Raw genomic sequence first — 20,001 nt, 5'->3', positions numbered from 1 at the left:
CTCTGTTCCTTTCCAGTTCTCTTTATTTCTTCTTCACTTCTGAATGACAGTCTTGCCAGGTAAAGTATTCTTGGTTGTATTTTTTTTTCTTTCAGCACTGTGAGTATATCATGCACTATATTTCTGCTGAAAAATCAGCTGATGGTCTTATGAGTATTCCCTTTCTTTTCTGTTGTTGCTTTTTAGAGTCTCTCTTTCATTTTTTACTATTTTAATTATTATGTGTCTTGGTTTGGAACTTTTTGAGTTCATCTTGTTTGGGGGCTCTCTTTCCTTCCTGGACTTGGATGTCTCTTTCGTTCTCCCAGTTAAGGAAGTAATCAGCTATCATTTCTTCAGATGAGTTTTCTGCCCCTTTCTCCTCCTTATAGACTTACTATAATTTTAATGTTATTATGGCTTGATGTTGTTCTAGAGGTCCCTTAAATTATCATCATTTTTTAAAATTCTTTTTTCTTTTTGTTGTTCAGCTTAGACGATTTCCACAATCCTTTCTTCCAGATTGCTGATCTGTTCTTCTGCATCCTCTAATCTGTTGTTGATTCCCTTTAGTGTAGTTTTCATTTCAGTTATAATGTTCTTCAGCTCTGATTTGCTCTTTTTTAACTTCTCTTTTTGGAAATTCTTGCTTTGTCCATCCATTCTGAGTTCAGTGAGCATCTTTATGACTGTTACTTTGAAATCTTTATCAGGTATGATTGCTTATCTCCATTTCATTTAGGTATTTTTCTGAGGTTTGGTCTTGTTCTTTCATTTTAAGCATATTTCTTTGTCTTCTCATTTTGCCTGACTCTCTGTGTTTATATGTGTTAGGTAGATCAGCTGTGTCTGTTGATCTTGAAGGAATGGTCTTATGTAGAAGGCATCCTGTTGGGCCCAGAATCCTAATCTCTAATAGTCAACAGAACCACCTGCTCCAGGGTTGTCCCATCTGTGGGGTGTGTGTGCCCTCCTGTGTGGCTGGACTATAAGTGCTCTGGGTACATTTGTGGGCGGGGCTGGCTCCCTTGGCAGAAACCATTTTGGAAGGGTTCTTGTCCTAGCTGAGGCTGCCTGCTATGTATGCTGGGGCAGGTGCCACTTTTTTTGGGATGCCGTGTCAGCTGAGGCTGGCAGGACAGGAACTGCTTTGTTATGGTTTCCGGCTGGGGTGGATAGGTTGCAACGGGCAGCTCTGCAGGGGAATGCCAGGGCAGAGGGAGCAGTGCTAGCAAGGTAGATGGAGAGTGTCTGAAATGGCACAAGTCAGCTTTGGGCTAGCTAGGCAGAAAGAAGGCAAGAAAAATGGTACCTGCCAGCAGCACTTCTATCCTGGAGAAAGTTCCTACAGATCCCTGTGCATACATTACACATCCTAAAATTAGTCAGTATATCTCCTTCACATAGCCCAGAAGCTTTTCACATGGCTGCCTCTGTAGTGGTTCTTAGAGAAAGTGAATTTGTGTGTGTGTTCTTTAGGGTGAGTCTTGATTTCCTGTAGCCCTTTGGCTCTCCTGAAATAAGCCCCGTTAATTTTCAAAGCTTCCAGAATTAAGCCCTGCTGTTTTTCAGAGCCAGACATTATGAAGACTTGTCTTCTTGGTGCAGGTTCCCAGGACATGGGGTGCCTGATGTGGGGCTTGAACCTCTTACTCTTTAGGGAGTACCTTCATGCCTGTGATATCCTTCCTATTTGTGGGTGCCAAGCCAGGGTGTGGGTTGTGATTAAACCATGTCTTTGCCCCTCCCACGCTTTTTGATGTTGCTTTTCCTTTATATCTTAAACTGTGGAATAGCTGTTCTGCTAGTCTTCAGATTGTTTTCAGAGATAGTTGCTGTATATATAGTTTCAGCCTTGGTGTGTCTGTGGTAGATGAGCTCAGGATCCTCCTTCTCCACCTTGATCTGGATCTCTTTGGCTGTTGGTATTTTGGTAGGGATTTCTTGAATTTGTAAATCACAATAGCAGTATGTATCATCTTAACAGTAATGTCTTCCAATCCATGCACATAAGATGTCTTTCCATTTTATTTATGTTCTCTTTAATTTCTTTCAGTAGTGTTGTATAGTTTTCAGGGTATAAGTCTTTCACCCCCTTGGTTCAGTTTATTTCAAGGTATTTTATTTTTTTGGATACTATTATAAATGTAATTTTCTTGATTTCCTTTTTGGATTGTACATTGCTGATGTATAAAAATGCAGCTGACTTTTGTTTGTTGACCTAGTAATTTTGCTGTATTCATTTCATAGCTATAGTGGCTTTATTGTGGGCTTTTTGCAATCTTCTATATCGAGGAGCTTTTCATCTGCAAATACATAACTTTATTCTTTCTTTCAAATTTTTATCTCTTTTATTTCTTTTCCTTGACTGATTGTTGTGGCTGAAGTTCCAGTATAATATTGAATATCAGTAGTGAAGGTGAAGAAGACAAGAACACCCTGGTCTTGTTTTTCATCTTAAGTGGAAAGTTTTTAGTCTTTTATCATTGACTATGATGTTAGAAATGGATTTTTCATACATTCTTATTATCAGGTTGAGATAGTTTAACTTACATGTTTATAAGTATATCTGTTGGAAAGATTCTCAGAAATTGAATTGCTAGGTCAAAGAGTATGTATGTTTATAAATTTAGTTATCTGGGGCACCTGGGTGGTGCAGTCGGTTAAGCATCCAGCTCTTGGTTTTGGTTCAAGTCATGATCTCATGGTTGTAAGATCAAGCCCTGCTTTTGGGCTCCGCACTCAGTGTGGAGTTCGCTTGAGATTCTCTCTCCCTCTCCCTCTGCCCCTCCTGCGCATGTTCTCTCTAAAATAAATAAAGAAATCTTTTAAAAAGAAATTAATTTTCTTTTTTTTTTTTTGTCAAGTTGCCCTCCATATGGAGATGAACCAGTTTGCATTCCTACCAGCAATGTATGAGTGCCTATTTCTTCATATGTTGATAACACAGTAAAATTTTAAACTTTTGGTCTTTTTGTTTTTAAACAATTTTGTAGGTAGAAAACATGGTATCATGGTGTAGTTTCCATTTACATTATTTTAATATGAGACTGATCATTTTTGCATTTGTTTAAGAGAGATTTTTATTTGTGAACTGACTTCTTATATCTGTTGCCCACTTTTCTGTTGAGTATTTGTTGCCTTTTTATTGATTTTTAGGTGTTTTTCATATATATTAGAAAAATATTTTATATATTTTTCTCACATATACTTAATATATATTTAGAGAAATTTTCCCTTTGTTATGACTTGCTGGTATCTTTCCCCTGTTTTTCCTTACTTTTTTCCTTTTTTTTTCCCCCATGGAGAAGGTTTGTTTTTTTTTTTGAAGATTTATTTATTTATTTATTTATTTAAGAGAGAGAATGAGAGAGAGAGAGCACATGAGAGGGGGGAAGATCAGAGGGAGAAGCAGACTCCCTGCTGAGCAGGGAGCCCGACGCGGGACTCGATCCCAGGACTCCAGGATCATGACCTGAGCCGAAGGCAGTCGCTCAACCAACTGAGCCACCCAGGCACCCCCCATGGAGAAGTTTTTAATTTTTATTGGTGAATTTATCAAGCTTTATATTATGGCTTCTGGTTTTTGAGTCAGAGTTCCAAAGTTTTTCCTCATTCTGAGTCATAAAATCATTCTGTATTTTCTTCTTATTTAGTTATTTTTTTTTCTACTAGAGATTCCTTAACACAGACAGTCTGTGATCAAAATGATATTTCACTCCTTAATCAAAGTAATTTAGGGATGCCTGGGTGGCTCAGTTGGTTAAGCATCTGCCTTTGGCTCAGGTCATGATCCTGGGGTCCTGGGATCGAGTCCCACATTGGGTTCCTTGCTCTGTGGGGAGCCTCCTTCTCCCTCTGCCTACCTCTCTCTCTCTTTGACAAATAAATAAAATCTTTAAAAAAAAGTAACAATTATTTTCCCATCAGACTTTACTCAAAGTTACCTAATAAAAGCACCATATGTAGCCACTTAAATGGCTACAGTTCTTAGAATGCTCCCATGCTTCCATTTCTTACTGGCTTAGTACAAGGTTAGTTAGAAGCTGCTAAACATGAATGAGACTTGGGGGATGCAGAATTCCTTTAGGTTAAGCCTGCCAGTTGACAAGTCCTATCCATCTATGCAGAACTTCTAATCTTTGCATTCAGGAAGGAGTCCTGTTGGGGAAATAGATGTTCATGTGCAATAGCAGAGGCATATACAGCTATTTAGAATAATCTACTTAGTATGTTCTCCCTATTTTTCTTTCTTCTCTCTCTCTTTTATTTTAGAAATACAAACTACCCATCATGTGCCACACAGTGTGTAGGGGATAGCATGGTGAACACAATAGAAAGGGTTCTTGCCTTTATGGAGCTTATATTCAGTTTTGGGAGAGATAAAATGTAAATTTTAACTAATGATGGGCTTTGGAAAAAATAGCCAACTGAAGTAAGGACATCGAGTTCTGGGGAAGAAGGTAGTCTCTTTTAGATTAGATAGTTTCACAAAGACTTTTCAAAATAATTGGCATTTGAATAGAGACTTGATTGACATGAAGAGGAAGTACACCATACAAAAATCTAAAGGTGAAGCATTGCAGTGTATCCAAGTAGTTAAACATAGGAGGAAAAACCAGCAGCAAGAAAGAAAGGCCAAAGAAGTAGCTAACCTTGGTGGAAATAGATAATTCAGAGAACAGAATATAATGTCAAGAACAGCCTGTTATAAAAAGGAGCAATAATAGAACCAAAAATTTCCTTCCAAAATGTGAAGAGTTCCCATAAGTAAAAAACAACATGGTGCTTTCAGTTTGAGCATTAAGAGTTAAGTAGCCTACACCTAATCACATTTTAATGAAATTTTTGAAGATATTGGTTGTAAGATCTTAAGGCTTTTTTTTTGTTTTTTTTAAGATTTTATTTATTTGACAGAGAAAGACACAGCGAGAGAGGGAACACAAGCAGGAGGAGTGGGAGAGGGAGAAGCAGGCTTCCCACTGAGCAGGGAGCCAGATGAGGGGCTCGATCCCAGGACCCTGGGATCATGACCTGAGCTGAAGGCAGACGCTTAACGACTGAGCCACCCAGGCGCCCCAATCTTAAGGCTTTTGAAAGGAAAACAGAACTAACCACAAAAACAACACATGACCTGTAATGGATAAGAATGGAACTGCCGTTGAAATTCTCATCAGTGACTCTAGATGCCAGAAGACAGTGTAACAATATCTCCACAAAGTTCTGAAGGAAGGTTATTTTGAACCTAGGGATGAGATAAAATTGCCTTTTTTTTTTTTCAGATGAAATGATTACATAGGAAATCCAGCAGAATCAACAGATTATTAGAACAAATATAATTTCTCCACATAAGTAATAACCAATTAAAAATATAATAAAAACAAGATATATCTCCAAAGGCGGACTGTCAAATACCTCATAATTAACAAAGAATATATAAAATTGCTATAGAAATAAGCTTAAAGTTCTTATTACAGGGTATAAAGTAATATCTTAATAAGTGGGAGACATTCATGCTTCCTGAATTAATGGTAATTGTGATCAAAATTTTTGCTGGATTTTTTGAAACACATTAACTTATTTAAAAATATATATCCATAAATAGCTAAGTGTACTTTTAAAAAAATGATGGGAGGATGGATAGCTGGTAGGACTACCAGAAACTGATTTACAATAATGTAGTATATGGGTTGGCACAAATGCAGACAAACGGATTCCAAATAAGATCTCTATGATAAAACCATTTATGTAAACTTAAATATTAAAATTACAATGTGTTCCACAATAATGCACACACACACAAAGAGATCCAAATACATTAGAATAGAGGTGAAAGGAAATAGTAGTGGAGAATGAGGATTAAAAGGGGATATAGGAACACCTGTGTGGCTCAGTTAGTGTCCGACTCTTGAGTTCAGCATAGGTCTTGATCTTAGGATCGTGAGTTCAGGCCCCACATTGGGCTACATGCTGGGTGTGGAGCCTACTTTAAAAAAATGGAATATAAAACAGAATAGTATTACATTGTATGATATCATAGTTGTGACCATATCACAATTTTTAATACATTCATCAGCTCTTGGACATTTAGGTTGTTTCTGGGTTTTGGCTATTATGAGTAAAGCTGCTATAAATATACAACTTTTTGTGCCATTGTTTTTAGATGGTATCATTTCATGTTACCAATGAACCAGAGTTCAAATTGTTCCATATTCAACACAATATTATCAGTCCTTCTAATGTTAGCTCTTCTACTGGGTATGTTGGTATCATAAGTAAATGATGCTTACTTTGGGTTTAGTTTGCCTCCATCTCTTTTTCTAACTTCTTTTAAGGTAGAAGCTTAAAAACATAGATTTTCAGTCTTCTTTTCTAATATAATCGTAGAGAGCTATAATTTTCCTTTTGGACACTGCTTTAACATCCTACAACTTTTGATATGTTTTAATTCAAAATATTTTCTAATTTCTCATATGATTTCCTCTTTGACCCTGGATTATTTTGAATTGTGTTTAATTTTCAAATATTTCAGGGTTTTCCAAGTATCTTCCAGTTACTGATTTTTTATTTAATCCCATTGTGATTACAAAACATACTGTGTATGATTTCGGTCCTTTTAAATTTATTGAGATTTGTTTTATGGCTCGTCATACAGTCTGTCTTGGTGACTATTACAGACATACTTGAAAAGAGTGTATATTCTGTTTTATTTATGGGGTTTTCTATAAACATTTATTAGGTTTATTTAGTTGATAATGCCAGTCAAGTCTTCTATATCCTTACTGATTTTCTTCCTGTTATAAGTGTGGATTTGTCTATTTCTCTTTTTAGTTATTTCCACTTCTGCTTCATATATTTTGAAGTTTGGTTAGTACCTGCATAGATGTTTAGTTTTATTTTTATGTCTTTATGATTTGACCCTTTTATTCTTATGTATTTGTCCATATTCCTGAAATCTACTTTCACTGATACTAATTTAGTGATTAGTGCTTGGGTGGTATATCTGCTTCCATACTTCTACTTGTAACTTATATATGACTTTATATTTAAAGTGGTTTTCTTGTAGACAGTATATGTTTAGGTCTTTTTTATCCAATCTGAAAGTTTCTGCTTTTTGATCAGAGTATTTAGAACATTTACATTTAATGTAATTATAATATAGTTAGATTTAAATCCAACATTTTGCTGTTTATTTCTCTCATGTGTTGTTTGTTTGTTCTTTTTTCCTGCTTCCTCCACCACCCCCAAATTAATTGTTCTTAGACTGGCCTTTTTGCTTCATTCCATGCATGTGTAGATTATTATTTGACAAATGATTAAAAAGCACCCCATATGGATTTCTGGAGCCCTTTCTCTGTATAGCTTCCCTTCTTAGGGCACTCTTTTCTATAAATTGTAGCTACCATTCTCTCCCTAGACTTCAATATCTGTCTCTTCAAATCAGATAGACTGTCATACTATTTGGACCCCCCTCCTTGTGCCAAAATCTTAGGAACATATCTCCATGCAAAAGCTGTTAGATTTATAGGATCACCTCATTTGTTTTCTTCTCTTAGAGATAACACTCATATGCTGCCTCTTGTCCAAATTCTGAAAACAGTTGTTTGATATAAGTAGCATAGCTGTACTTCTTCATGGACAGAAATGGAGATGCCTTTTTTCCTTTCAAAATTGATTTTTTTAAAAAGAGCATATCTCATTTAGCTATTGTTTAATCTCTTTCCTCCACAATAAGTTTGAAAGTGTTTGTATTTATCTCTTTCAAATGTTGGGTTCCTTGAGAAGGACTGCAGTGTCTCTGGTTTCTTATTTCATTCTTCACCCTACTATAGTATGGTGACCAGCAAAAGCATTTTATTGAAATATTTTTTTAAAGGTCAGAGTCACCTTTTAGTTGCCAGATCTAATGCAGAACTTCTGATCCCAGCAATGTGGTGGAATAGTTCTTAGGAAAGCCTCCAGATACAAAATATTAGAATGTAAAATGTAAAAAAAAATATTTTATACAATGCATGGTTAATCTGACTAGAAAAATGGAAATCCTCAGAATTGAAAAGGAAGGAAGGACGGGAGAGGGAGGAAGGGAAAGAGAGAGAGAGACATTTTTGCTTAATAGTCTTGAGATAGACTGGAGCTGAAGTCTAGAACCGGGAGATATGAGGAGGCATATTAGAAATCCTGCATAAAGCCAAGGGCCTTCAAATGCTACTCACTTTGTTAATGGGTGAACTAGAACTCAAACCTGCTACACAGAGATGCAAAGAGCTTGCCTTTGTCTGCCTTAGACTCTGACTAAAAATGGAAAAAAGAGTGTCTGCATAGAATTTATAATAACAGATTAGGCCTTTTATATCTTTAAAGTCTGAAGTCATATTTCAGATGTGACTTATTTAAAAAGACAAAAACTAGGTTTTAAAATAGGTAAGCTCGTGTTCCAGGCTGGCAAACTTCCAGTGTTACCATTATCATCTATAGAATGTAAAATCAAGTAAGTTCAATATGCCTTTTTTTTTTTTAAGATTGTATTCATTTATTTGAGAGAGAGAGAGTGTGAGAGAGAAAGCACGGGAAGGGGGTAGGGCCAGAGGGAGAAGCAGACTCCCCGCTGAGCAAAAGCCCGATGCAGGACTCGATCCTGGGACTCCAGGATCATGACCTGAGCCAAAGGCAGACGCTTAACTGACTGAGCCACCCAGGCACCCAGGTAAGTTCAAAGTGTTTACGAAAAATAAATTAGGGGGGTGCCTGGCTGGCTCAGTCAGAAGAGCATGTGACTCTTGATCTTGGAATCATGAGTTCAAGCCCCACACTGGGTGTAGAGATTACTTGAAAAAAAAAAAAAGGAAAAGAAAATATTTTAAAAAATTAATTAGTAATATGACTGGATAGATACAACTATGAAGAGAGAACTGTGTGTTGGAGAATAGATATGAATGAAATAGATGTAGAGAAATAAGAATTGGAAAATGTGAAAAGAGATTAATAAATATAGAGGTTAAAGGAGAAGATCTAATATATATATGTCTTCAGAGAAGGAAACACCCAGGAGAGCTGGCTCTGCAACCACTTTTACCCTAGAGCTTTGGCAGGAATTTTCAAATTTGGTGCACATGCTAGTAGATGATAGCTATTGGGGGTGCTCTTGGTGGCATTTTGGGAGACCTGAATCACATGGCTAGTTTTCACTTCAGAACATTTTGACCATTGTTCTTCTCAACATTTGCTGAATACTGGGGCTGCACAGAGCAGGAGACTTAAAAACATAAATGAAAAAGCCCCTTAAAAGCAGGGTGATGTTCAGTATACCCTTAAGACTTTTTATCTTAAGGTCTGGATAATCAGGAGGAATTTTATAAAATACATCAAACACTTGAAAACCTTGAAGGGCCAAGAGCAAATCAGATACATTAACCATACCAGGGCTGCAACCTGGACTTAACTGAGGAACACTCACATTAGATTAAAAGGGAGAAATCTGCACTGTATCTACTTAGCAATAGGAAGAGAGAACTCTCTCTAAAGGAAGATTACATCATATGGAGACTTTTGATTTAAAAAAAAAAAAAAAACATTTGGCATTCAGTTAAGGATTACTAGACATTGCGGAGAGCCTGGGTGGTGTAGTTGGTTGGGCGTCCGGCTCTTGGTTTTGGTCAGGTCATGATCTCAGGGTTGTGAGATCGAGCCCTGCGTTGGACACTGCACCCCACGTGGAGTCTGCTTGAGATTCTCTCTCCCTCTACCCTTCCTACTCTTGCTCTCTTTCTCTCTTCCTCCCTCTCTCTCAAATAAATAAATAAATCTTTAAAAAAATTACTAGGCATTGCAAAAGATGGGGACCACATGGCTAGTCTTCAAGAGGAAAAACAGACAATAGCATCATACTGTCAAGTGATTCTCATATTGGATTTAGCTGCTAAGAACTTTAAAATGACTGTGATTAATATGTTTAAAAAAATAGAGAACAAGTAGAAAAAATAAACAAATAGACTGTTTCACCAGATAATTGGAGTCTACTTTTTAAAAAGACACTCCTATGAACATTTCATACTGAAAAATACAACATGTGAAATTAATACCTTACCAGATGAATTTAACTACAAATTAGATTACAAATAAGAGCAGAAGTCAGGATTAATAAACTAAAAGACTTATTAATATAAAATACCAAGTGGAAGCATAGGGATTAGAAAGAATTTTAAAAATACAAAAACCACAACAGAAGTGTGCGACAGTGAAAAAAATCTAACCATATATGTCCTTGGAGTCTAGGAAAGAGAAGAGAGAGAATAGGGCGGAAGTACCATTTGAACAAACAATAATAGAGTGTTTCCCAAACTAAAAAGAGACATTAACCTGTAGATTCCAGAAGTTCTGTGAACCTCAAAAAGAACAAATATTTAGAAATTACATAAAGGCATATTATGGCAAGCCTGCTAAAATGAAAAACAGAGAGAAAATTTTAAAAGAAGTCAGGGTAAAAAAGACACATTACTTTTAAATCAGGGCAACAATAAAACTTAACTACTAACCAGAAACAGTGGAAGCCAGGTGAAAATGAAGGTATCCTTAAAATGCTGAAAGAAAAAATAAAAAAAAAAAAACCAACCTAGAATTCTGTAGTCACAAAAAAATCCTTTAAAAATGATAATATACAGAAGTTTCAGATAAATAAAAGTGGAGAGAATTTGACAGCAAATCTACAGTATAATAATAGCAAAGGAAGAAGAAACATCTCAGCTGGAAACAGAATTATAGGAAGGAGCTAACAAAAACAGAAAGGATAAGTATATGGGTAATATGACAATATGCATGTTGGCATGAATCTAAAGCAGTGAGAGCCAAGGTCGGCTTTATTGGAGTGTAAATTTAGTTACAAGTACTTTGTAATACAATATATCATCTAGTGAAGTTGAATGTGTGCAATCATGCGTTTCTTTAACCTAGCAATTCCATTTCTAGCAGTATACTCCAGAGAAATTCTTACACCCATGTACCAGGAGACAAGATATTCATACTAGCATTGTTCATAATAATAAAACGCGAGAAACATTCCAGATATTTATAAATAGGAGGATGATGAATTGCATGTACATAATGTTGGGTAATACAGCAGGCAAATACATTTAACAGTATTCTGTCTATATACATTTTAAAGCATACAAATTTAAAAAGTTATATAGAATTACATGTATTCATGTGGAAAAACTATAAAGGAAATCAAGGAAATGATAAAATTAAAATTCAGGATAGCAGTTACTCCTGGAGGTATGAGAGAAAATATGTGATTAAGGAGGCACATTGTGTTAGTTAAGATACAGGTTCAGCTGCATTTGACAGAAAACCCACATAGTGACATAAATAAGATACAAGTTTATTTGTCTTGTAACAGGTTGAAAATATCCTAGGCATGACAGTTATGTTCTACATGGTTATCTAGGAGCCAGGCTCCTCTTTTTTGGAGCTCCTCATCCACATGGTTATGATGGCTCATCACCACATCTACATATCAAGTGTAATGTGGAAGAATGGAGGAGTAAGTGACCTTAAAAAGGAAGTTGCACATGAAAACTTCTCTTCATGGTCTTCTGGCTAGACCGTATCCATTGTATAGTAATTTTTAGATCCAAGGAGGCTTGAGAAATGTGCCTAGCTGAAAATCAGGAGTTCTAGAACAGAGAGAAAGAGAAAGAGAGCACAGGTATTGGGAGGAAAGTAGCAATTTCTGCCACAGGCTCATGCGGCTAGTGTAGGAGGGGAAAGCATAAAGGTATTGGTATTGTTCTGCTTCTTGAAATAGGATGGCGAGTATAGTTGTCTTTTTAAAATTTTATGCCTTCCCTATAAATTATATGCTTTTGTATATATGGACTGTTTCATTATTAGAGCTAAAAAGTTTAGTGGATACTTTTTAGCTTTATTTTGCTTGAATCTTATGCAGCATATGGTACTGTTGATCACACCCTCTAGACACACGAATTTTTATTGGCAAGAATCTCCTGGTCTTTCTCTTATTTTTCCATCCATTCCTTTTCAGCCTCCTGGGCTTCACTTTCTCTGCAGGGAACAAAAAGGCCTTTCCTAGATGCCCCTCACTTGTCTCCATAATTATTTAGGATAGTTTCAAATTGGCTAATGGGTTTCCTGGATTTGGAAAAATTGCAAGAGAAAACTAATTATATGGTAAATATTCAGATTTTATCACCTTTTATTCATAATGCTCTATCCATATATGGAAAAGGGAGGCTAGCACATTTTTTCTTTGTAATTTTAAATATTTTTTATACCTTTCTGAAGTATATCATAAAAGGGCAAATAATTCTAGAGTGAGTCCAGAGAACCAGTGTATCTTGTAAAGGTAAGAAACAGCAACTGTTCTCATAAGTATATACATAAAACATCATTAGAATAAATCTTGGAAATGACTCACACTATTATAATCATGTATAAACATGTGATATCTTTTTATAAAAACTCAGCAGTTTACTTGACCTCTCAGAATGACTGCATTTCCTAACCCTCCTTGCAGCTAGGTATAACTATCTGACCTAGGGCTTGGCTAATGGAATGTAAACAAAAGTCACTACATGATAAATTTTAGCATATGTTAACAGGAACTATTTTTTCCCCAATGAAATAGTCTCAGGCATACATGCATTTGAGAATTTGTATTCACTTAAATTTTTATTAAAACAAATAAGATAAAATTCAGTTAGCATTCAAGTTTCAACCATACGTTAGAGACTGTATCTGGTTCTGGGAATACAGGATTGAGCAAATTCTAGTCCCAACCTTCAGGGAACTAATAGTAGTCTAGAGGAAATCTAGGTGAATGCTATGTTATAGATAGATAATGCCTAGGGTGCTGTGGAAACACAGAAAATGCCGAGGTTAGCTGGGAAACTCAAACTCAAGACAGTTGACAAAACCTAATGTGGGTTTATAGAATAAAAACATTTAAAAATAGCATCTAAAGATCTCAGTTGTTATAAGCATTTTAAATATCAGTTACTTTAAAAAAGAAAATGAGTCCAAATGTTATTATAGGAGGTAGAGGTTAGGGGGGAGGGAAGGAGTACAAATGAGCTCTATTAATTTTTAAAATATTTTATCTATTGTATAGATCTTTTCTTTGTATACTAATTTTATAACCAGAAAAAATAATTTAAAATCCAGTTTTTAAACAGAATATGTATTTTTTAATGTAGTAACATAACTTTTTTTGATTTAGCAACATGGTTTTCTTAAGATTCCTGGACTCAAGTCTTTTAACTTTATTTTCAGAAACACAAACTCATGTAACATATATAGTGTGTGTTTTATACATATCTTTTTTAATGTATTAAGTTAAATCTTACTTAGTGTAAACATGTACAATGCTCATAGTACTTCACAGTAATTCCAGTGTAGATATTGTCTGACATTGGAATTTAAGGCAGAGATTCAAGTTTCATTCACTGACTGTAACAGATTGCAAGGAGGAAAACAGTATGCACAGTTCTTAATCTTAACATAGCACCTGCTCTTACAGTTCTCACCATTATGGGATGTAGCTATTCTCTTTTAACCCAACATTCCTCAAACTCATTTCTCTTTATTGTGATTTCATAAGGTGAGGGAAAGACCCATTTTCACAGACGTTGCTCTTCCTTTTGAAAAACTGAAAAGGGATTAGTAAAATCTCATCACATTTATGGCCTTTAATAACTTCTCTCATAAACCCTCTGTCATTTTCAAGCTTTTTTTCCAAGGTGATTTATTAAGCCAGGACTTTCTAGTATCATTCAGATACTGTACTCTATAACTGTTACATCCTCTCTGATTCAGTTTTTAAGCAAAAATGAAGTCTTTTTTTTTTTCCTTGCAGACTTTGCCTTCAAAAGAAACAACGTTTTTAAATACTACACAAATGCCTTGCTTGCAGTCAGCTTCAACTTGGAGTAGCTGTGAACACAATTCAAAATCTCAGATATTAAGAGAACATGTATCAGAATTGGACTCTTCTTTCCATTCTGTTCTATCATTGCCATCAGGTAAGCCTACTTATAAAAAAATTTCTAAGTAAACTCTGAATATATTCTGTGGTGAAGTCTAATCCTATAGATAAAAGGAATCTAATAAAAATTTTATCAATTATTTTGCCACTGGATATTAGAACTAAACAGTTTTCATAGAGGAATTAATCCTGTGAGTTAATCTTCTACTTTTGCAAGTTGATTCTTAAATTCCTTGGAAACCATTTTGAGTTAAATTGGGAAATAACTAGCTTTTGATCTTTTCAGTGTTAAAATTTAGAATTTTATTGATAAAGTGACTATGCCATTGAAATGTTTCTCAGTAAGTTGGTTTTCTTTCCTAATATGTTGTTTTGCATGGAGTTTTCTCTGCTATATAATATTCCTCTGCTTATAATCAGCATTGAGTTTCTTTGGGATAAGAAATTGCCCATCTTTAGGTATAGTCAACTTTTGAACTTCAAGAAAATCTGTAATCTGTAACTGAGTGAATGAGGCATGTATAGCCCCACATCCCTTTAACTTTCTAGTTCCTGGTTTTTGTTGGAACCGTTCCTGTTTTTTTTTTTTTTTTTAAGTTTTGGGTTTTTTTGTTTGTTTGTTTTTAGTAATCTCTATGCCCAATGAGGGGCTCAAACTCAAAACCCCAAGATCAAGAGTTGCATGCTCTTCTGAGCCAGCCAGGCACCCCTCCAGTTGTTTCTGTATTGAACTGAAGTAAATATTAGGGTAAAAAAGGAAACAGTCTTCACACTGGTTATCTCAGGTTCTTCTCTTTAAGGGAAGACATCTCAAATGGGCTTTTTCCTTTTCAACTTTTGGTTTTTTTTATCATCCAGGGACTGCTCCTCTTTGTAAAGCACTATTTTCTGTACCTATTCCTGCCCTGAATCCTGAATCTTTGTTTTCTTACCAATTTTTGAGTGATTTCTTAGCTACACCATACTTAGAATTAAGTTCCTGGGGGCGCCTGGGTGGCTCAGTCGTTAAGCGTCTGCCTTCGGCTCAGGTCATGGTCCCAGGGTCCTGGGATTGAGCCCCTCATCGGGCTCCCTGCTCGGCGGGAGACCTGCTTCTTCCTCTCCCACTCCCCCTGCTTGTGTTCCCTCTCTAGCTGTGTCTCTCTCTGTCACATAAATAAATAAAATCTTAAAAAAAAAAAGAAAAGAATTAAGTTCCTGGCAGGAACTATGTTCCCATCTTTGAGGAAAGCTTAATAATAGAAAGAAACAATAATAAATATAACAATGGTAATGCAGCTAACATTTGGGCTTAGCATACCTGTAAGCACATTACATTTTCTTGTTTAATTCTTCCAGTTTTCCTCTTTATCTTACATACAAGAAAACTGAAGCTTACTATTCTAAGATCATACAGCTAGTAAATGATGGAGGCAGGATTTGATATGAGGTAGTCATACTCCAGAGCCACACTCCTAACCTTTACTCTTCACTGCCTTTCTGTTTTCTCCTGCTACATTTGTTTCTCTGATATAACCCTGAGAGCTGGCATTAATTATCCTTCATTCAATCCTCTTATGTCCCTTCCAATAAGTTAAGATTAACTTCCCCACCTATTAATTAGGTTATTCATTTCTTCTTGCATTCATTTAATAAAAATCTGAATACCTACTATTTACTAGGTACTAAGAGTATGAATACGAATAAATCCCTCAAAGTACTTGCATTCTAGTTTAGACAACTGAAATGTAAACTAATAAGTGTATTAAAGTGTTATGAAATATTCTTATAAAAGCCCAAAGGTGTGGGTACTAAGGAAGGTATATGGGTGGAATAAGGGCCTTCCTTAGTTACATCATGTTTTCTCACAACTCATGAGGAACAGTGGTAGAATAGGTGATATTTTCTTTATAAAAGTAAGTGATATTTCTTTGGAGAAATAAACTTATAAAAGTTTTGGCAATTGGAAAATACTGGATTCCTGAAATGCATTAAATAACATTTAATTTGTAATCTTAGTTTCATTTTATAGTTTTTGTATGATCATAGTATATAGTGTTAGGACTAATCTTTCCTACCTCTGTTCTGTCCCTTTGGGATAGACTCCCTGTTGAAACTCATGAACTTTTTTTTTTTTTAAGTGTATTTTTCCACACTTGAGTATGGATCTGTTATTAAAATAGATCATTTGAGGGAGAGATACTTCTTTGTTTAAAATCCAGACCCGTTCTGGGTCTGTTCTGATTTATGTGTTCATAATTAGTTTTTTTTCAGTAGCAAAACTTTCAATACATCAACTACTTTATAAAATATTTCTTTGTTTCTTAGGAAGAAGTTTAGGTGTCTCTATTAAATACTTTTGAAGATGGTTTTGTTTTTGCATTCTTGATTGAGGAGAAAACTTTAATAAATGTGAAGCACATCTACTTTATTATTTAGCTCCTCTTTTGGTTGTGAGAATATAGAATATAAATATAGTGAATTGACATCTCAGTCTCTATTTAAAGGAAGAGAGCTAGTCTGTAAATGTGTTTTAATCTTTGTAAAAGTATTTTTTGTGATTCATAATACTAGTAAACTAAGGGAATGTGAAACTTGGTGTTTTCATCAAAGGTAGCATCTGAATTATAATGGTTTTCCCTCAAGTAATTAAAACATATCTTTCAGAAACCTCATTATTTCAAATGTAAAGTTTGTGGGGGTGGGGTGGAATGGACTTAGAGTCAGCCAGGTTTGGCTGTATGTTTTATTCAAGACCTTTGGATACATTTGTTTTATCTGGGAATAGTACTTACTAATACTTACAATTTTGATCATCTTATCTATTATTTTGGTTTATGAACTTATTCATCATTAGAGTTTTTGTTTATTTAGGGCATTAATCAGTAATTTCCAAAATACTGCTGTCTGTATGCTTGGAGAGAGTACTTTGCCACTTCTGATAGTTGTAACATTTCAAGTTTTTGCTTATTCTTCTAAGCTTATGTGCTACTTAGAGAAAGAAAGCAATCTTAATATTAGAATCTATAAAAAATGATATTCACTAAAAGTACTTTTTTTACTTTATTTTTCCAGATGTGCCTCTTCATTTTCACTTTGAAACACTGTTTAAAAAGACTGAAATAAAAGGAGATCTTGCTGAAAATAAATTTATAGGAGACTGTGTCATACCTCCATCACCTGGTATGTCATTTACAAATCTTATACTTTATATGCCTTTTTCATCTTTCAGATACTGTTTTTGCTTTCTAAGGAAATAAAATTTAACAAAGGAACAAGATGTAAATCCTTAATTTTTAATACTCACTTTTTATAAATCACACATATACACACACATGTAGAAAATACACAGGAGTGATCTTAACAAGAAAGGTGATACTTATAGAATGAAAATTAAGAAATATTATTGATAAATATAAAAGGAAATCTACATACACATGGAGAATACAGCATTCCTAGATGATAGGATTAATAAGGATATCAATTCTTCCTATTGGTTTATATGTTTAATGCAATGTAACTTGAAGTTCTAAAAGAATTTGGTTAACTTAAAATAATTGTAAAGCCCATTGGGAAGAATAAATGGGAAAATACAAAACTAACTGCTGGAAAAAGTATTAAGACAATCTATCCTAGCCACACATGGAAACATAACAAAAATCTGTAATAGTTATTAGCATAGATTTTGTGTACATTTAGGAAAGTAAATCCATGAAGCAGACTATATAGCTTATACTTTATTATATAAGGGAAGAATTGTAAATCAATGAGAACATGGAGAACTATTCAATAAATAGTATTGTTAGTACTCTTAGTCTTTTGGGGGAAATTTTGTTTACATACTTGTTTCATACCATGTATTAGAATAAATTCTAGTTGGTTCCAAGAATTTGAAGAATTAAAACACTAAAATTACAAAATAAAACTAGAAGAATTATAATGAAATAGTTATGAGTATTATGAATGGGGGCGGGGACATTGTGTTTGGAAACAATCAGAAGAAAAACATCAACATGTTTTGACTGTCTACAAAGCGAAAATCTTCTTAATATCAAAAAAGTCATACAAACTAAGAAAAATTACTTCCAGATGAAATAATCATCTACCTCAAAAACTCAAGAATCAACTCAATGCCTGTTAGAATTGGAGTTCTAAAAAGTAGATTTTAAAATAAATTTATAAAAATCAGCAGCCTTTATAAATACCAGTAATAACCAGTTAGAATATGTAAAAGAATTATACTAGACACATTGACAGTGAAAATATAAAATATCTAGGATTAATTAAACTTAGTAAGGACCTACACGAAGAAAACTTAAAAAGTTTACTAAGGAACACAAGAATATGTGCCTATAGAGAGAAATAACCCTGTTCCTATCAGAGGACAGTATTGTCTGAGGTGCCTGGGTGGCTCAGTCAAGTGTCCAGCTCTTGATCTCAGCTCAAGTCTTGATCTCAGGGTCATGAGTTCAAGCCCCACATTGGGCTCCACACCCAGCAGGGAGCCCACTTTAAAAAAAAAAAAAGACGAGAGTATTGGAACTTAAGATGTTATTTTTCCCCAGCTTAATTTATAATGTAACTTTTTTTTTTTTAAGACTTTATTTATTTGACAGAGAGAGACACAGTGAGAGAGGGAACACAAGCAGGGGGAGTGGGAGAGGGAGAAGCAGGCCTCCTGCAGAGCAGGGAGCCCGATGTGGGGCTCAATCCCAGGACCCTGGGATCACGACCTGAGCCAAAGGCAGACGCTTAATGACTGAGCCACCCAGGCATTCTGGTATTCTTTTCTTTTGGAACAAAGTTATTCTGAAGTTTATCTGAGAGAATAAATGTTGAATAGCTAATAAAATTTTTAAAAGATCAGTAAGAAGGAGGTGCCAGGTAGCAAAATTGTAAAGCTATAAGCATTATTTTAGTGTGGTGTTGAAGTCAGATCTAGGAAACTAAATAGCCTAGAGACAGACCCAACTGTCCATGATATGATAAAAAGGTGGTTTTTCCTATCAGTGTGGGAAGGATGGCCTCATCAATAAGTAATAACAATAATTCTTATGAAGCATTCCTTACACGCCACTACTGGTTGAAGGGCTTTATATTTGTTGATTGCTTTAATCTGTACAGCCCTGTAAAGTGAGTATAATGATTTTCTTCCTTGACTGATTTTCCCAAAGTCACATTTGAGTAGTGATAGGGTCAGGATTCAAGTCCAAGCAGTCTGGCTCAGAGTCCATGTTTTAAACAACTAAGTTTCTTCTAAAATCAGTGGATTAAACAATGACTTTTTGGGAAAAAAAAGAGATCTCTACCTCATACAGCACATTAATGTTCATCCATCTTAAATTTATTTTAAATACATTCCAGATGGATTAAAGAGTTAAATGTTAAAAGTGCTGTCTTAAAAGAATTAGAAGTAAAAAACTGATGTATTTAATGATGATAATGAAAATGATAATCATAAGTAACATTTACTGAGTGCTTATGTGTAGACACTGCTAAATATTTATTTTTTCTGATTACAGTAGGACATTTAAATGTTATAATCATCAATTCTGGCAAGATGTGTATAGTAAAAAGAGGACCCTCAAATATTTTAGATAGCATTAAGAATACAGACCTTTTGGGAAGTACTGTGAAATTAATTACAATGCCTTTAAACTATGTATTCTTTAAATAAGCTCATTGAGGAAAAATAACTATTTACTTGTGCAAATGTTTACTAAACTGTTAACTGTATTTTGACCCAGTAAATCCATTTCTGGTAACCTAGCCTAATGCTTACTATAAAACCACCTTTATTTACAAATCTATTCATTTTACCATTATTTGTGTTAATGAAAAATTAGAAACAACTTAAAGAGCATAATTGAGATATGGTTAACACAGTGGAACATGCAACTTTTAAAAATATCTTTAAAGTTCATGTAAGGATGGAAACATCAAAGAATGTCAAGTAATAGAAAAGGACAAACATGTTTTACTTCTGTGTATGGTACGATTATAACCATGTAAAAATGTTCATTCTTCTACCAACCAAATGCAATGTG

The 20,001-nt window shown here is 34.7% G+C and overlaps 1 protein-coding gene across 6 annotated transcripts in view; it reads left to right on the top strand.

The window, feature by feature from the left end:
• The window catches only part of KANSL1L (KAT8 regulatory NSL complex subunit 1 like), a 146,187-nt gene that overhangs the window by 109,464 nt on the left and 16,722 nt on the right, over positions 1–20,001 (top strand). For all 6 annotated transcript variants that reach the window (XM_078071275.1, XM_078071274.1, XM_036098755.2 and 3 more), the window contains exons 7-8: positions 13,847–14,012; positions 17,030–17,137. In XM_078071275.1, coding sequence (XP_077927401.1) covers positions 13,847–14,012; positions 17,030–17,137 — 274 coding nt within the window. The remainder of the gene's footprint in view (positions 1–13,846; positions 14,013–17,029; positions 17,138–20,001) is intronic.

This window comes from Halichoerus grypus, chromosome 4 (assembly GCF_964656455.1).
Source record: "Halichoerus grypus chromosome 4, mHalGry1.hap1.1, whole genome shotgun sequence".
Lineage (NCBI taxonomy): Eukaryota > Metazoa > Chordata > Mammalia > Carnivora > Phocidae > Halichoerus > Halichoerus grypus.
The sequence above is the reverse complement of the archived record's forward strand: the minus strand, read 5'-3'. Positions and strand labels throughout refer to the sequence as shown.